This window comes from Aquarana catesbeiana, linkage group LG08 (genome assembly GCF_042186555.1).
Source record: "Aquarana catesbeiana isolate 2022-GZ linkage group LG08, ASM4218655v1, whole genome shotgun sequence".
NCBI classification, from domain to species: Eukaryota; Metazoa; Chordata; class Amphibia; order Anura; family Ranidae; genus Aquarana; species Aquarana catesbeiana.
In genome coordinates, this window is record NC_133331.1 from 80,958,206 (window position 1) to 80,976,197 (window position 17,992).

Here is a 17,992-nt window from a genome sequence, read left to right on the forward strand (position 1 = left end):
CAACTAGAGGGCCGCCAGTTTGAGACCCCTGTATTAGAGCATCTGCTCCAATTGCCAGAGGATCCCTTGTTCAGGACACAAATTGCTGTAGCTTGTTGTTGAAACTGGATGCCAATAGGTCGACCTCTGGCCATCCCCAAGGCTGGCAAATTTCCTGGAACACCCCTGGGTGAAGGGACTATTCCCCCGGGCAGATCTGCTGGCGGCTGAGATAATCTGCCTTCCAGTTCTCTACTCCCGGGATATGGACTGGCGATATAAAAATCGGCACATGTCCCTCTGCCCAGGCTAGTATGTGGTTCACCTCCTTCAGAGCTGAGCTGAACGACTCCTGGTACCACCTAGGTGGTTTATATAGGCCACTGCCGAGGCATTGTTGGACTGAACCCTGATAGGGCAGTCCTGAAGCTCCACCGTCCAGTACCGTAGGGCCAGACGTACTGCCCGTAATTCCAGGATGTTGATGGGCAGGATCTGTTCTGTCCCTGACCATTTCCTCTGAGCTGTGAGCCCTTCTAGGGTCACTCCACAGCCTGAGAGACTGGCATCTCTAGTCAGTACTCTCAGAGTTACCGGGAGAAAGGATTTTGCCTTTCGCAGGTTCTAATCCTGCAACCACCAGTTTAGGCTTAAGCGTGCCCAAGGAGATAAGCATATTGGATAATCCAGGGCTTGTCCTCTTCTGTTCCAGGCCAACAAGATGTCTTGTTGTAAAGGCCTGGAATGGAACTGGGCATAGGGCATTGCCTCGAAGGAGGATACCATCCTCCCTAAAAGACTCATACAGAGCCAAATGGAGGGTTGTCTGGTGCCCCTTATCTGACATACCTGATCCTTCAGGGCACAGATCCTTACAGGTGGCAAGAACCATATCTAGGATCAGACCTAAATACTTTAGACTTTGAGCTGGTTTCAAGCCTGACTTTTTGGTATTTATCATCCAGCCTAAGCTTTTCAAATACTGCACTGTGCATATAATGCTCTGTTCTAGAGCCTGTAATGAGTGATCTCTGAGCAGGAGATCATCCAGATACCCGAGCACTAGGATCCCTTGGGCCCTTAAAAGACCCAGTACTGATGCTAGGAACTTTTGAACACCCGGGGAGCTGTAGTAAGCCCGAAGGTTAAAGCCACAAACTGAAAATGACATTCCTCTATGGCAAAACGTAGGGACCTCTGATGAGGCTGAAAGATAGACATGTGTAAATATGCATCTTTTATATCGATGGAGGTTAGAAAGTATCCCCTCTGGAATGAGGCTACTACTGAGCGGACATACTCCATCCGAAAGGACTGTATCAGTAGATACTTTTTCAGGGATCTTAGGTCCAAAATGGGCCTTGTGTCCCTGTTTGGTTTCTGAACCATAAACAGGTTTGAGTAAAAACCCTGTGCCCCTGTCGGATACCGGAACCTCTACAATCAATCCTTGATGCACTAGATGATGTAGTGCCTGAAGCAATAAGTTTCTTTTTGGAGGATCCAAGGGAATGCTGGATCTTAAAAACCTCTGAAGGGGAACCCCCCAACTCCAGCTTATAACTGCAAGATATAATTGAGGTGACCCACCCATCCTGAATTCTTCTCCTCCAAATGTCCGCAAAATGCAGCAGCCTTCCCCCCACTTGATTGAGTGGGGGCGTCCCCTCAAAAGGAGGGCTTGGTGCTGGGTTTAGAAGAATTTTGGACCCAGGGCTTCTTCTGGCCCTGCAGCTTGCCCCTAGCGCCCTGTTGGTGGCGGAACTGCCTCGACACTGAGAAATTTGAGGAAGCAGTCCCTGAGGTTTTAAACAGACGTCTGGTGCTTTACTTCACAGGAAGTAGAGAACTCTTCCCTCCGGAAATCTTTTGGACATATTTGTCCAAATGATCACCAAATAAACGTTCCCCGTGAAAAGGGAAACCTGCCAATAACTTTTTACAAAGAAGCTCGGCTGCCCAGTTCTTAAGCCACAAGAGTCTGCGAATACGTACAGACGAGAGAGCCAAACGAGGAACCTGCTGTACTGAATCCTTTAAGGCGTCAATAGCAAAACACAGTGCTCGAGACATATCTTACTTTCAGGCAGATCATCCTCCTGGTTAGGCCTATCAGGCCGTTTGACCTGATCCTTTACGGACTGGCAGCTACCAATTGCTGTAAAAGCTGGCTGAACAGCTGAACTGGCCAAAGAAAAGGAAGACTTTAATAATGACTCCAATTTCTTGTCAACAGGGTCTTTCAAGCCCCGTGCGTTATCTATCGGACAAGTTAAGTTCTTGCTTAAGGAAGAGATTGCTGCATCTAATGCTGGCATGTTCCACTTCTTAAAACTTTTCATCCACGGTATATAAAAAGGGAAAACCTCTTTGGGAACATCCTGACAGGATTTTTGTTCCTCTTATCAGCATAAACCGCCTGTTCCAACAGGGGGTGTAGGAGGAAAGCCTGTGCAGCCTGAAGAGCCTTCAGGGATCCCAAAGGAGGACCAGAGGGAGTCAGTCACCTCTGCAAGAGGCAACTTAAAGTCAGGATCAAAAGCCTCTGTGACAGAGGCAGACATCAAATGGATATCTTGTCCAGATTGCTCGGAAGCAGACATCTGTCGGGCCCTCCACAGAGTCCTGATTGTTAAGCTCTTTCCCATCCTCAACCTATTCCTGCTCCAGACTACGAGGCTCTGGGGAGGGGGATCTGTCACGCTCCCTGCCACCCTGCGGGATCGAGGCAATCAGGCCAGCAATCCTGTGCTCTAACCCGGCTAGGGTCGAGGACAGTTCATCCTTGGTGATAAAGGGTGAAGCAGCAGCGTTGACTATAGGCACAATACCAGATAGGCGCAGTGGCTCAGATTGCCTGGAAGCCTCTGGTCTTTCAGGGGATACAACTAGGTTTATCAGGAACTACTGACGACATCAGTGTGCCCTTCCCTGTAGTGTTAGTCCCGCTCCTCTTTTTTGAAGACATTTACCAGCCACAGAGAGAGAGAGTACTTGAGTGTAGTATTAAAACACCTCAGAAGGGAGACCCTTTAATAGGGCTCGCCAAGCCCCTATGTAACAATCCTGCTAAGCACCTTTAGCCTGCCAAGCAAAACTTGGTGACTTGGGTAAGGAAAAATGAACCGCTGCAAGTGTCTGTTCAGAGCCTGCTCTTTGTCCCACAGCTGCCTTCTGGATGCACCGCATGCTTGGTCTACACAGCTTAAATAAGCTGGGTGTGCGCTGGAACATTGTGTGTGTGGTCCCAGCGAATGGGCGTGGCTGTATTAGTGTATGATGCAAATCCTCGTGTGCCCAGATAAAGGCTACTGCATATGTGGGGCGAAGCCGCATGTACCATGGCTGCCAAACAGTGAAAAGATATTTAATATGCCAAACAAACTGCTAATTCCAGCGGCGCTTTTGCGAATGCACGTGCGCCCTGGTGAACCAAGGCAAAATGGAGCACCGTCGTGCGCCATCATACAGGTAAAAAAACAGCCAGACACAAGCAAAAAAGATACTTTGCAAACACCCACAGCTAGCCCAAAACTCCCCTGCCTGGTCACTGCACACAGGTGTCCAGCCTCTTGTTAGCTTGATTGATTGTTACAATCACTGGGACACCCCACAATAATAAGTAAAGGGTTTCATGTACCCGTCCAGGTGCAGGGCAGCTTAGAAACTAAGAGCCCAAACTTCACCCATCACGGCGTGTTCCAGTCACTTGAGGACCTTCAAGGACTGGGTACCCTTTTCATATTTAGGGTGCACTCCCTTGGACCTGTACAGCACCCTGCAGGAATGCCTTAGCTCTGTGGTGTCCAGGATTCCACTTTGCAGGGTCCAGCGCCCAGAGGCCGCATTACAGGCAAAACCTTGCAGGATCTTAAGTCTTCTTTGCAAGGCTCGGGTACCATTTATAGAAGTATATAAAGCCTGTGTCAAATGGATCCGATCGGTCAAACCCTTGATTCATTTAAGAACCATTTGTGGGACTAGAGACCTGGAGCTCATAGAGCTCAAACAAACCATGCCATCCACCTTATAGACACTGGTAAAAAAAACTGAAGTGCTTCCTGTGTGGGAGGGGTTATACAGGGGATCACTTCCTGTCTAAAGACTTTTGGTCTACCAGTGTCCATTTATCTGGATATGGAGTATAACCCAGCAGGTAATGAATATTAGCCTGACTGTGTCCCATGATGTATGAAAAAAGTTATAGCGTCTACAAAATAGGGGATATATTTATGGCATTTTTAGTATTCTTTTTTTTTACTAGTAATGGTGGTGATCAGCAATTTTTAGTGGGACTGCGACATCGCGGCGAACAGATCGGACACTTTTTTTGGGAACCAGTGAAATCAATACGGTGATCAGAGCTGAAAATAGTCACTGATCACTGCATAAATGACATTGGCAGGGAAGGGGTTAACACTAGGGGGAAACAAGGGGTTAAGTGTGTCCTAGGGAGTGGACTGACTGGGAGTAGAGAGAGACAGCTGTTCCTGATCACTAGGAACAGACGATCTCTCTACTCCCCTGACAGAATGGGGATCTGTTTGTTTACATTGACAGATCCCCATTCTGGCTCTCTGTGGAACGATCGCGGGTGGCTAGCGGACATCACGGCTGCCAGCGCCCGCTATAGCCATTAAAGGACCTGCCGTACCGGTACGACGATTCGGGCAGCCGAGCCAACCTGCCGCAGTATAACTGCGGCAGCTAGTCGGCAAGCGGTTAAAGACCATGTTGCAAAAATAAAAACACCCAATTAAAGTCTTAGGAGCAAAGCTAAATTTTAGACAACAAAATCCCAATTAACTAGAATTCAACTACAGGCGAGTCTAATTATTCATTAAACAGGTGTCCAACAGACAATTATAAAAGGGTGTTACTTAAGAAAACCCCTTCCCATTTCATGCTGTCAGCATTGACACCACATTGAAGAGAAATGTCACAAAGCCTGAGAAAGAAAATTATTTCTTTACACAAGAAAGGTTAAGTCTACAAGAAGATCAACAAAGCTTTACTTATCTTGGAGAAATCTGTAGCAATAGTGATACAAAAATTTAACAAAGATGGAACTGCAATCATCTCACAGAGACGTCCAGGCCTTCCATGGAAGTTAACGTCTTGACAGGAACGTCTTCTGATGAGAAGGGTTGAAGAAAATCGCCATGCAAATTCATTGCAGTCAGCTAAAGCAGAAAGCCAATTTAGGGCGATTGTTTCCCGTGACACAATACAGCATACACTGCAGAGGAATGGACTTGCATGGGTGTCCTCCACAAAAGCAAGCCTCTCCTCAAGCCCATGCACAAAAAAAGCCCGCCTAGAATTTGCCAGTGCTCATTCTGAAAAAGGACACTACTGGGACACTGTACTCTGGAGTGATGAGACCAGGATAAATGTTTTTGGAAATGATGACTTGTGTATGGCTTCACAAAGATGAGGAGTACAAAAAAAAAAAAAAAATGCATGGTGCCTACAGTGAAATATGGTGGTGGCAGTGTCCTTCAGTGGGGCTGCATGAGTGCTGCATTTCAGTGATGGCATCATTAATTCACAGATGTACTGCTCTACTGTATATTGAAAGAGAAGATGCTACCATCACTCCGTGCCCTTGGTCATCATGCACTTTTCCAACAGGACAATGATCCAAAAACACACATCACAGGCCAATGTTGCATTTCTGATGAAGAACAGGGTAAAAGTGATTCAGTGGCCAAGTATGTCTCCTAATCTTAAACCAAATCGAACACCTATGGGGATTTCAGAAGAGACAACTTGAGCATCACTCTCCATCCAGCATCCAGGCTCTAAAAGGAGGTAGTTCTTGAAGAATGGAAAAAGATAGATGTTGCAATATGTAGCCAACTTGTTCATTCCATGCCTAGAAGACTTGGTGCTGTCCTTACAAATCATGGAGGTCATACAGAATACTAGCTGTAGTAGTTTTTGTTGGGGGGTGTATTCAATTTTGCATCAACTAATTTGAGTAAAACTGAAGATTTTGTAATCTAACCACTTCAGCCCCGGAAGATTTTACCCCCTTCCTGACCAGAGCATTTTTTACGATTCGGCACTGCGTCGCTTTAGCTGCGACGTTGTACCCAAACAAAATCGACATCCTTTTTTTCCCACAACTAGAGCTTTCTTTTCGTGGTATTTGATCACCTCTGCTGTTTTTATTTTTTGCACTACAAACAAAAAAATGCATACATTTTGGAAAAAAGCAATATTTTTAACTTTTTGCTATAATAAATATCCCCAAAAAAATATATACATTTTTTTTTTCTCAGTTTAGGCCGATATATATTCTTCTACATATTTTTGGTAAAAAAAAAACAAACAAAAAAAAAACAAAAACCCGCAATAAGCATATATTGATTGGTTTGCGCACAGGTTATAGCGTCTACAAAATAGGGGATAGATTTATGGCATTTTTATTAGAAATGGCGGCGATCTGCGATTTTTATCGTGACTGTGACACTATGGCGGACACATCAGACACTATTTTGGGACCATTGTCATTTATACAGCGATCAGTGCTATAAAAATGCACTGATTATTGTGTAAATTACACTGGCAGGGAAGGGGTTAAACACTAGGGGCCGGGCGAGCAAGGGGTTAAGTGTGTGTCCTAGGGAGGTGTTGTAACTGGGGAGGAGGGGGTGGGCTAACACTGACATGACAGCGATCACTGCTCCCGATGACAGGGGTCAGTAGATCTCTCATGTCACAAGGCAGAACAGGGAAATGCCTTGTTTACAAATGGCATCTCCCCGTTCTGTCTCTCCTAACCGCAACTGCGGGCCGCCGGCGAACATCGAGCTCCCTGGACCCAAAGGGACGTACAGGTATGCCCATTTGCCTGCCTGTGCCATTCTGCCGACGTACATCTGTGTGCGGCAGTCGGAAAGCAGTTAAAGTGGTTGTAAAGGCAATTTTTTTTTAATCTTAATGCATACTTCTGTGCAGCAGCCCCCCCCCCATACTTGCCTGAGCTCCATCTAGATCCAGCTATGTTGCAGGAGTTTCTCGGCTGCCCGGGACTCCCCTCCTCTTTGGCTGAGACCACACACACAAACACACTATACCATTGCTTTACAGGGTTAATGCATTTAGTTTTCTCTAATAGGTGGTCCAAGGTAAATAGATCATTTTAGGTTGCTGGTGCTGCGGAACGCCACCATGTTCCATGTTATACCCAAACGTGAATTTGATGTGAAGTAGAATCAATCTTTAAAAAAAAATTAAAAAATTAATTGATCCTATGAAAAAAAAAAAAAAAAAACTGAAAAAACAAAACCAAAAATAGAAAAAAAAGGTGCAATTAAAAGACCCCTCAAAATCCACTAAAAACATCAGAGAAACTTTGCGGAAACTACACTGCAGCTCTGTGAGTTTTCCCCACTGTATGCAGAGAGCGCAACAGAAAAGTCACACAACAAACACACTTAAGGGTAAAACACCTTTTAATGATTCTGCTGTAAAAGAATTTACCCCAGTTATCTCAGGATATTAAAACACGGTTCATACATAAAATGTCATAAAAGAATACACAGATATTCAAATTTTAAACTGTAAAACATCAAAGTGCAAACTAATCCCATTGTTGTGAGTGGCCTGCAATTGTAATGCTACAATGAGAAAATCAGAAAATAAAACCTTTCAGCATATAAAGCACTGACCTGTGTCTGATGTCTTGTTTACATGAGCTTGTACAAGCGCAGTAAGAACCACAAGCTTTAACAGAGCATTTGCAGAGATTTCTTCAAGCTTTGTAGAAGCTTTCAGAGAACCCTTCAGCTCCAGTATGGGAATGTTAAACAAAGATCTTAATAGGAGTGCCGACTGTCACTTTAAATAAGAGGTTAGAAGATTTTTAAAGCCTATTTGCTTGTTGTTTAACCAGTTCCCACCAGCCCAGTGCATTTACTGTGGGTGGCATGGGCAGGCTGGATCACGTGCATGTACATCATCCAGCCTGTTCCAGGTTAGGGGGCGCAAATGCATGTGCTGGACACAGATCTGTTCGTAAAAGCAGCACATATTAGGCTTGTTGGGCACAGTTAGCCCCTTGATGTTAACCTCTTCCCAGCCAGTGTCATAATACAGTGTTCAGTATTATAACTGATCACTTTATAAAAGTGTCACTATTAAAGCAGAGGTTCGCTGAAAAAAAAAAAAAAAATTAAAAGCCAGCAGCTACAAATACTGCAGCTGCTGACTTTTAATATATGGACACTTACCTGTCCAGGGACCCCGCGATGTCGGCAGCCGAAGCCGATCCATCCTTCGGCTCTCGGCTGCTGCCGCCGCCATCCTCGGTAAGGGAATAAGGAAGTGAAGCCGTGCGGCTTCACTTCCTGGTTCCCTACTGCGCATGCGTGAGTCGCGCTGCGCGTCCTCTCAGGTCCCTGCTGTGTTCTGTGCCTCACAGAATATAGCGGGGGAGGACGGGGTAGGCGCCAGAAGTGGCATAGGTCACCACAAGCGCCACAGTGATCTATGCCAGGAAGTGGGAGCAAATACCTGTATTAGACAGGTATCTGCTCCCTCCTCCCCCCTGAAAGGTGCCAAATGTGACACCGGAGGGGGGAGGAATCTAAAAAGTGGAAGTTCCATTTTTGGATGGAACTCCACTTTAATGTCATTATCAGTGTACCTCCCATGGAGGGTCTGTTAGCACCAGATTTCTCACCACACTATAATGGCACTGATCACTCCCATTATCAGTATAGTATCAGTTGCATAAATTCCAGTATATATAACTTCATTTGCAGACACTATAACGTCCACACAAACTCAATGTATACTTATTGGGATTTTTTTTTTTTTTTTAAAGACATGTAGCAGAATACATTATGAGATAGATATATAGATAGAGAAAAAAAAAAAAAAAAAATATTATATATATATATATACTTTTTAAATTATTATTTATTTTTTGGGGCTAGGTAGAAGAAAAAAAAAAATCTCTCTAGTCTAAAAAAAAAATAAAAAACCCAGTGGTGATCAAATACCACCAAAAGAAAGCTCTTGTGTGAAAAAAAAAAAAGATAAAAATGTCATTTGGGTACAGTGTTGCATGACCGAGCAATTGCCAGTTAAAGTAGCAAAGTGCTGAATAGCAAATAATGCCCCGGTCATGTAGGGGGTAAAATCTTCCAGGGGTCAAGTGGTTAAAGTGACATTCAGCACACTTGTTAAGATTTCTGTTTAGCATCCCAAAACTGGAGATGAAGGGTGGTTTAAAGGCTTAAAAAAAGCTTCTCAAAGCTTGGTGTTCATGCTGCTCTTATACAGGCTGAAGTCCGTGTGAACAAACTGTCAAAGAGCAGAATGAAGAGGAAAATGTGTTTCCTGATGCCCAAGCCTCAATTTTGGGTTGCATTTCCCACCTGCTTTTCTAGTTCTCTTTAGAAACAAACCTCAGCTGTGACTGAGTACAGTAAATACAGCATTGCTTACCCTGTGAAAAATGCACCTAAACAGAACATGCAGCCTTTGGTGCTTGTTAACCACAGTATGGGCATAACCAAGATAATTTGGTTCTAAAGTCACTTACTAGGAACATGCAACAAGAGCAACACAAACCTTGGTAAAAAAAATAGTCCAACTGCCTGTGTACACATTGCTGTCAGGTATCTTAATACCATTACCCAACTAAAAGCGTCACATGATGCGTGCATTTTATTACTGACCACCATACAGTCTATTGCACTCCTGCATAGGCCCTAGTTTCAGGCACAAATTCAATGAGGCCTAAAGTTTAGTTGCGACTTGCCACTCAATTAAAAGGTACGGTACTTTGTAGCAGAAAGCAATGAGCTCACCTCCTCACTGGCCAATACTGGCACTCTCCCTGGACTGTGGGTTCCTGGCAGAGCTCAGTCAGAGTTGACGGCAATGTTCAACGTTCATCTGGGAACATTTTGGGCAACCAGGAGAGATCTCAGTAAGGAGTATAGGTGCATGCAGGTACACAAAGGGGACTCCTGGCTTCAAAACATTGGCATACCTGACAGATTTGCTATAAGGAAATCAAGCACTAAAATTTCAGAATTTATGCAGAGGACACGAGAAACGGTTGGTAATTAATTGACCGGTTTGGTATTCATTAATGTAATAAAACAACGCAATGCCACAGGTAATTACTAATAGTAAAACTGAGGGAAAAAAACAATTATACAGATGTAGGGGATTGTGCTCTCCAGAAAAGACTATGGGGGTTTTCACAGAAGTTCTCCACCTACATGTAGTACAGGAAGTCCCCGAGTTACGAACACAATAGGGACTGTAGCTTTGTTAGTAAGTCGAGGTTGTTCGTAAGTCGCAACACTGCATTTGTAAGTGTAACTTCCGGTCGGAACACTACATTCGTAAGTGTAATGTCCGCCTGTGCATGGATGTGGGATGTTCCGGGCGCTTGTTATGTAATCTGGGGCTCTTCTGGCCACGCAGTACATGTAGTACTGCAGTATGGGATGAGTCCGGAGGAATCCAGGACCAGCGTGGAGCACAAGTTTGAGGCCGTTCGTAAGTAGGAGTCGTTCGTAACTCGGGAGTTCGTAACTCGGGGACTGCCTGTTTTAGGTTCATTTTTTAGGATTTATTAATACATTTTTGCATGTCTGCGTGCCAATTGTCAGCTTCTTAGTTATGTTCATTTTTTTTTTTTTATACTTGATAAAACAAATCTGCATAGGAAAGGGTTAAAACTAAAAGAACATTCCTGTAGACATGGTGACAATACTGGGGGAATATGTGCCTTCATACAGTACTGGAAAGCATAGGGCTGTAAACCCAGAAATGGTAGCATGTCTGCTGAAGTGAACCATCAGGGTAGATGTCTAAGGTAGATTATCGGTGGTCTTATAACTTGGGAAAATAGAGAGATTGTGTGTGAAAAAGCACTGCAAGATACACTATATGGGCAAAAGTTTGTTGACCCCTCACCATGACCATTCCAAAACTATAGGCATTAATATGGAGTTATCCTCCTCCCTTTGTGGTCATAGCAGCCTCCACTCTTCTTTCCACAAGATTTTGAAGTGGGTCTGGATATGTGCGCCCAATTCAGCCAAAAGAACATTTGTGTTGTCAGGTACTAACGTTGGACAGCATTTCAATTCATCCCAAAGGTGTTCAATAGAGCTGAGGTTAGACCTCTATGCTGGCCATTCACATCTCACTACACCAAACTGGTCAAGCCATGGTTTTTTGGACTTAGATTTGTGCAAGTTAACTTAATATTTCAGAGGGTTGTCCACATACATTTGGTCAAATAGTGTGGATATTTAATGGCCATGAACATTAGTGAAACATTATGTCAGCAACAGCGGATTGTCACTGACATGTCATATGAACCTGTCATTGAACAATCTTGTATGAAGCCAATCTAAAAACCATGCAATGATTTGGATTTGTGGAAGGGAAGGTGATGGCAACCATTTTAGGGATGTTTAGGATAGTGGCGGAATCTAAAGGACTAGTTTGATTCTCCGTTATAATGCTCCAAACCACTCAACACTTTCCATGGCTGCCATCCATAAGGAGTGTTGGAACTCAACATTTTACCTACTTATCTGACTTTATTTTCCAATACTTCCCAATGTTTTCTAATCTGAAAAAGAACAGTCTAGTAAGCATTTTGGGACAAGAACTACATTGATGATGTAGGATATAATTTAATACCTTTAACAATGTTTTTTCTTTATTTGGTGGAACCTACACAAGCCTTTAAGGTTAAAAATATAAAAAAAACAGACCAACCATACTTTAAGGATCACATAGGTAGAGAAATAATGGAACTGACCTTGGGCTGGGAGTTGACTGCTCTTAGCTACCAACATTATTTACTTTTAGAACTTTACTTTTAATAAAAAAATCATTGGTCTTACATATTAAAGAAATGCCAGATTTTGGTCCTTATTTTTGTTCTTAAATTGAGATAAAGTAATGCATTTCAAACTTTGTAAGAAGGAAGCTTCAGTCCATTGCCTCTTGAGCAGGGGTCTCCAAACTATGGCCCTCCAGTTGTTCAGGAACTGCAATTCCCATCATGCCTAGCCATATCTGTGAATGTCAGAGTTGAACAATGCCTCACAGGGCGTGTAGTTCCACAACAGCTGGAGGGCTGTAGTTTGGAGACCCCTGCTCTACAGAATGAGAAGTTCCATTTACTGCATGTTTGTACCTGCTTCCAGTAACAGCACATTAAGCCAACAGATATGTAGCCTGTCATGGGACTTGATACCCTGCCCTGCTGTTTTGTACTCCGTAATAGCCTATCCCATTTAGTTATTACAACTTTACTTTTATTTTCTATATTATTGCAGAAAAAAAAAAAATGTTTTGTTCACACAATTTGCTGGACGGTTTCAATTTTCAATATATGGCCAATTTTGAGCAGCACCATTTAAATTAATTGTTAAACAGTTTGTCCATTGACAGACAATAGAAAATGCACTTTTAAAAGCAATTTGCAGGGCAATTAGCTTTCCTGCATCAGAAATGAAATTTGATCGCCAATGAATCAACAATATAGTGAAATTGACCTTTGCTCAGGGCAAAAATCAACCAGTTAATCTTACTGCTGTCCTCCTCAGCAGCACTTTCCTTTGGACTCCCCCAATACTCCACTCAGCTTCAAGGTTCGAGGAAAAGAAGTCCTAACCCCTAGTTACATCTGGAGCAAGTGCTTACACAGGCCAATCACCAGTGTTGTCACATAGGAGGAGGACAAGAAGTGAATATTATGTTAATGTATACCTGAAATTAATGGGTATTTCTTTTTGCTCCCAAAGATAGACTGGAGTAGCAGGGAAGCAGAAGCAAGTTGCCTGGTCGTCTGACCTCAATAATTTGAGTCACTGGCCCAGAAGCATGAAGAAAAGAAAAAAAAAAAAAAAAAAAAAAAAAAAAACAGAACTGGTCTGCATGCCATTGGGTTAGCATGACAGCCAGAAAACTGGCTAAGAATATGTATTTCAGTTTTTCACTAGTTTTAACACTGACGCTAAATGGACTGGATTTAGTTTCCCTGCTGGAGAAGAAGTCATCCTGATTGCTTCCTCATTACCAGGTCAAACTGTTTCGCTGCACAGTTGTAAAATATAGGCTTTCGATGTGTGAGTGAATACTAGGAATTAATTGTTGCTCTTTCTCAATGATGTAACAATCACTGTGAACTGCATTCTAAATTATATTGGTTATTTTTTAATACATGTTCTAAGTTGCTTTATACCAGCTCTCTAGCTGCTAAAAGAAACTAAGTCCCAGCATACATGTGTAAGGGTGTAACAAAGAAAAAAACTTTTAGGTCCACAGTAGTGAGGGAACCACAGACTGTGGAAGCCTCACATACGGTATATATCAAATGGCTTTGATTAGCCAAATTTCAACACACTGAACAACTGAAGGATATCCACCACATAAAATGACTGTCAGACAAAAAGCAGGCTGCTTCTATATTGAATCTACTTGTACTCCAACACCTTTAATAAAACAAAAAGTTCTGTTTGGTAAAAGATAAAGTCATTGCAACAATACACTGCCTTTGACAACTCACTGACAGTGTGTACAACAAATTCTACTATTACAATTTTAAAGGGATTTTTTCTTTAACACAATTGTCTCAGAACTTAATGAAAACAAACACTTGTTACTGAAATCTGCTTCTTTGTGGGAAGTGGCCACCCATCTCGGGCATACCAAGGGGACGAGCAGGAGGCGCCATATTATGTGGTCCTCTTAACTCCGGGGCTTCCAATGGCTTCTTGGGGGGATATGGCGCAAACCTGTTGGGTGGCCTGAGCGATTCTTCTGAAGGATTCATTTTCCTCCCTTCAAATGGTCTGAAATAAATCAAAAATACTAGTTAGTCATTTAATTAATTAAATTGTACATATTCAAAGAAACCTGTATGGAGAGAAATATTTTTCCCATGTTGACCAGATATTTTAATGTGATGAGTAGCTAGAACAAGTATACTGCATGCGCAGTAGGAAACAGGCTATGAAGCCGCAGGGTTTTACTTCCTGTTTCCCTTAGTGAAGATGCCAGTGCCTGGACCTGGAGCCAATTGACAGATCGGCTTAGGGGTGCCAAACGTTGCTGGCTCCCTGGACAGGCAAGTGTCCTTATATTAAAAGTCAACAGCTACAGTATTTGTAGCTGACTTTTATTTATTTTTTTTCCACAGCCTCTTTAAGCAATCATTAAATCTCATATCATTTTTTCCATGTATTACAAAATAATTTTGAATTCCTTGCTGAAATAATATCGGATAATCCTGCCATTAACATCCTAGCTCAGAGACTTCCTGTTTCAGGTGACAACACTGTCTCCCAATTGCTCTCCAACATTGCTACAGTCACATGTGCTACTATAACAGGCTGTGCCAGCACTCATTCTGTAGGCTTGTTTTACCATTGTCAGTCATAAAATCCTCTCCAAAACAAGCTGCTGGAGTACATGCATGTAAATACAAAGTACTGAGATGTAACAAAGGATTTAAAAAATGTATCTTCTATGAGAGAAAAAAAGGGCAATATCTTTGACAAATTTCGTTTTAGCAAATCCAGTGTCATCCAGTGAGGGTTTATATCTGTTTAAATGGTAATAGCAAGCATCTTGTGGCTGATCTTTAGGTTCCTGCGCCGGTGGCCCGTCAGCTGAACAGTAGTAACTGCATCCAATCATGTGCAGTCACTGTTCAGGTATTCGAATGCCAACTGTCAGAATGCAATAGCTAGCAAGAGAGATTTCTTTATCCAAGCTGGGAGATGGGGGAATCGATCTGATTTCTCTTGTTTGGTCCCATAAGCTCTACAAGAGTAATCTATACATGTGTGGCTAGCTTAAAGGCAGAACTTTTTTATCCAACAGCCTAGAGTTATATTCTTGCTAAAATCAAAGTGCCAATAAAAGTGTTGCTTATAAAGAAGCTAATACTGACTTGTCCTGCTGCCTTTTCAGCTATTCAACCTCCCAACTCCTACATCACAACAGGCCACAATAATGACACGGGGGTCAAAAGGAAGTACAGCGAGGAGCCAAAAATCCATCAACACCCAGAAGGGGTTGGTCTCTAAAGAAACTTCAGACTGCGATTACACTGGTGTACAGAGCACCACTAACATTCTCTGGTCATTAAAAGTGGCTCCAGTCTCTCTGTTGGACAATCAACTTACTGTTTATTATGAAAAATGCAGAGGGGTTATTTAAAAGAAAACATCCTCCATCATAAGATACCTCAGATCTGAGATCAATTGGAGGAAGGAGAGCTAAGAACCACAGTACGGTGTTCTCACTGACCGAGTACCTATGAGTCTGAAGCCAACAGCAGGCGATTACGCTCATTAGTGAACACTTAAACCTAAAGCGGACCTTCAGTCATTTTTTCACCTTTCCATCTATTAAATCTTCTGCCCTTGTCGTTTTAACTTTGGATAGTAAAACATTTTTGTTTGCCAGTAAATGCCTTATACAGCCCACTTCCTCTTTCTTGTCTGGCATTAGCCTAGGCTTATCACATCACTGTGAGAGCTTGCCAGCAAAGGGGGGGGGCAAGAGAGGGGAGGAGGGATGAGTCATAGAAGAGCCAAGGAGAGCTGCATGGCTGGATGACGGCAAAGATAACAGGAGACTGTAGAGATCCATGTGTATTCATCGAGAGAGAACTAATGTGCAGGCAAGCAGTGGTGTAGGTGTGTCTGTATATATGTGTATGTGTCTGTGTAAATTCAGGAAGTGAACAGGCAGCAGTTTCAGCTGCCCACAGTTAAAATGGCTGCAGCCAGACTTAGTGGAGTTAGATTTCTGCAGTATATTTGGGAATTACAGAATCAGAGTGCGTGTGTGTGTGTAAAATATGCAAAGTGGCTGGAGGGAAGCTTCAGAATGGCAAAGATGTTTTTATTACAAAACTATGTGAGCAGACTGTAGTTCCTCTTTAACCACTTGAGTCTAAGCACCTATATAAACCACACTGAGTCCCAGGGCTTTTTTCCCCCAAGTTATGGACATGTGATAAGATTGCCCTATAATTGCAACTTTGTTTTGCAATCATCCTAGTCAGTCTTGTTTTTTGGGGATAGAAAGTACTTTTAGATATTAGATTTTAAGCTCTTTTTTAATGTGGTTAAAAAAAAAAAAAAAAAAAAAGACAAAAACGGTTTTTAATGTTAATGCATTCCCTGCATTAAGGTTAAAAAAAAAAAAAAAATTCACCAGCAGTTTTGCCCCCACCGCCCAAACACTTGCCTGTTCACCTCTCTCGATCCAGCGTTCTCCCCTCCAGCAATCCTGCTCTAACTGCATTCACAGGCTTTAATGAGAGCAGCAGCTATTGGCCCTTGCTGCTGTCAGTGAGGAGGGAGCAATAGGTGGGGTTGAGCTGCAATGTGTGTGTTTATGGATGCACAGTCTGGCTCAGGAGTGCGCCCGCACGTGTGCCCCATAGCACACAGCTTGCTATGGAGGCACACTTAGAGGCGGAGGAGCCAAGAGCACTGGCAGAGGACCCCAAAAGAGGAGGAAAGGGACTGCTCTGTGCAATACCATTGCACAGAGCATATATAACATGATTATTATTTTAAAATTTAAAAAATGCCTTTACAAAATGTCTCAATAAATTCGAAATAAATAATAATAAAAAAAAAAAAAAAAAAAAAAAGGGATTTCCTGTTGATTTTGGCCATGTGACAGATGAGGCAGGGTTTTTTTTTTTTCCCCTGAAACTTTTTAATTTGTTTGGAATCATACAATACCAGAATTTGTTTGCTATCTCCAAGTTATTGGGAAAAGATTTGGTGTGGAAGCAATGGTGTATATACTGGATTTTATTAAAGAAGCTCCTTTTCATACTATGACACGGCTTTAAAGGATAAGTTCACCTTTGGGAACATGTTACATGTTCCATCCGTTTTTAGGCAAGCACATGTAACATTTTCCCTGTGGCAGCAATACGGGAACTAGCGGTCACTTTTTTAAAATCAGCCCACACAACCGCGTTATTCATTCACACCTGTGGTGAATGTACTACAAGTCCCAACATCCTTTGTGGCTGTCGGCTTCTCAATTAACTATCATAGTGCTGTGAAGCGCCGTGGTAGTTCACCAATTTCTTCCTATCCGTGCATCTGCCTGCCTGTACGGGTACACAGATATACTGACAAATCTGAAGGAGACCTGCATGGCACCAGCTGATTGCTGGTGCAATGCTTTACAGGCTCCAAAAGAAAAAAATAAATGCACATTTTTTTTACCTGCAAAAAAAAAAAAAAAAAAAATGTCTTTATTATTTTCTTAAAGGTGAACTTATCCTTTAAAAGTTCTACTTTTGAAAAATAATATGTTGAACCCGAAAATTACACCATTTTGAACAGAAACCAATCTAAAGTATTAGATTGTGAATCTTTTGAACATTTGTATTGTTTTCTTTTTTCCAGCTTCTTAATGTAGTGTTGCTATAAAATACTTTATACTGTTACTCCTATACATGGGCCCAGAAACAAGGGAGTTCATTGTGATTCTTGATGGCTGAAAACAGTAAGGTCAGTTTTTGCCACCGTACTGTATTAATAGTGACTCAAGTGGCAGGACCACAGAAAATACCCCAAAATGATAATATTTGGAAATGTAGACCCATTTTTGGCAAGAGGTATAACTTGGACTTTTATCCCCAATTTTTCCTAGTATGAATAGGCAGCAAAATAAGGGGAAAAAATGAAAATACAAAATTTTCAACAGAAGTGTAATTTCAGTGATGGGTTTTGCAAACACGGTGATGGCGTGCTAAAAACTGTATCCTACAATATGTTCAGCTCTCCTGTGCACAAGGATACTATATACAGTAAGTATATGCCTTAGTCAACTAGTGGAAACATGGCAGGGCCAAAAAGGAAGCACATTAGTGCTGTCAAATGCGGAAAACTACCTTGTTCGTTTTTTGGTACTGTATAGGCTTTTACAATGCTTCAGAATTGGCAAGACCCCATTTCAGCGATGTTTCAGT

At 42.4% G+C, this 17,992-nt stretch overlaps 1 protein-coding gene across 2 annotated transcripts in view; it reads right to left on the reverse strand.

Annotated features, from left to right (window-relative positions):
• Positions 1 to 7,424: 7,424 nt before the first annotated feature.
• The window catches only part of LOC141105887 (uncharacterized), an 82,068-nt gene continuing 71,500 nt past the window's right edge, over positions 7,425 to 17,992 (reverse strand). For both annotated transcript variants that reach the window (XM_073596060.1, XM_073596059.1), the window contains exon 10: positions 7,425 to 13,829. In XM_073596060.1, coding sequence (XP_073452161.1) covers positions 13,637 to 13,829 — 193 coding nt within the window. In that variant the 3' untranslated portion in view covers positions 7,425 to 13,636. The remainder of the gene's footprint in view (positions 13,830 to 17,992) is intronic.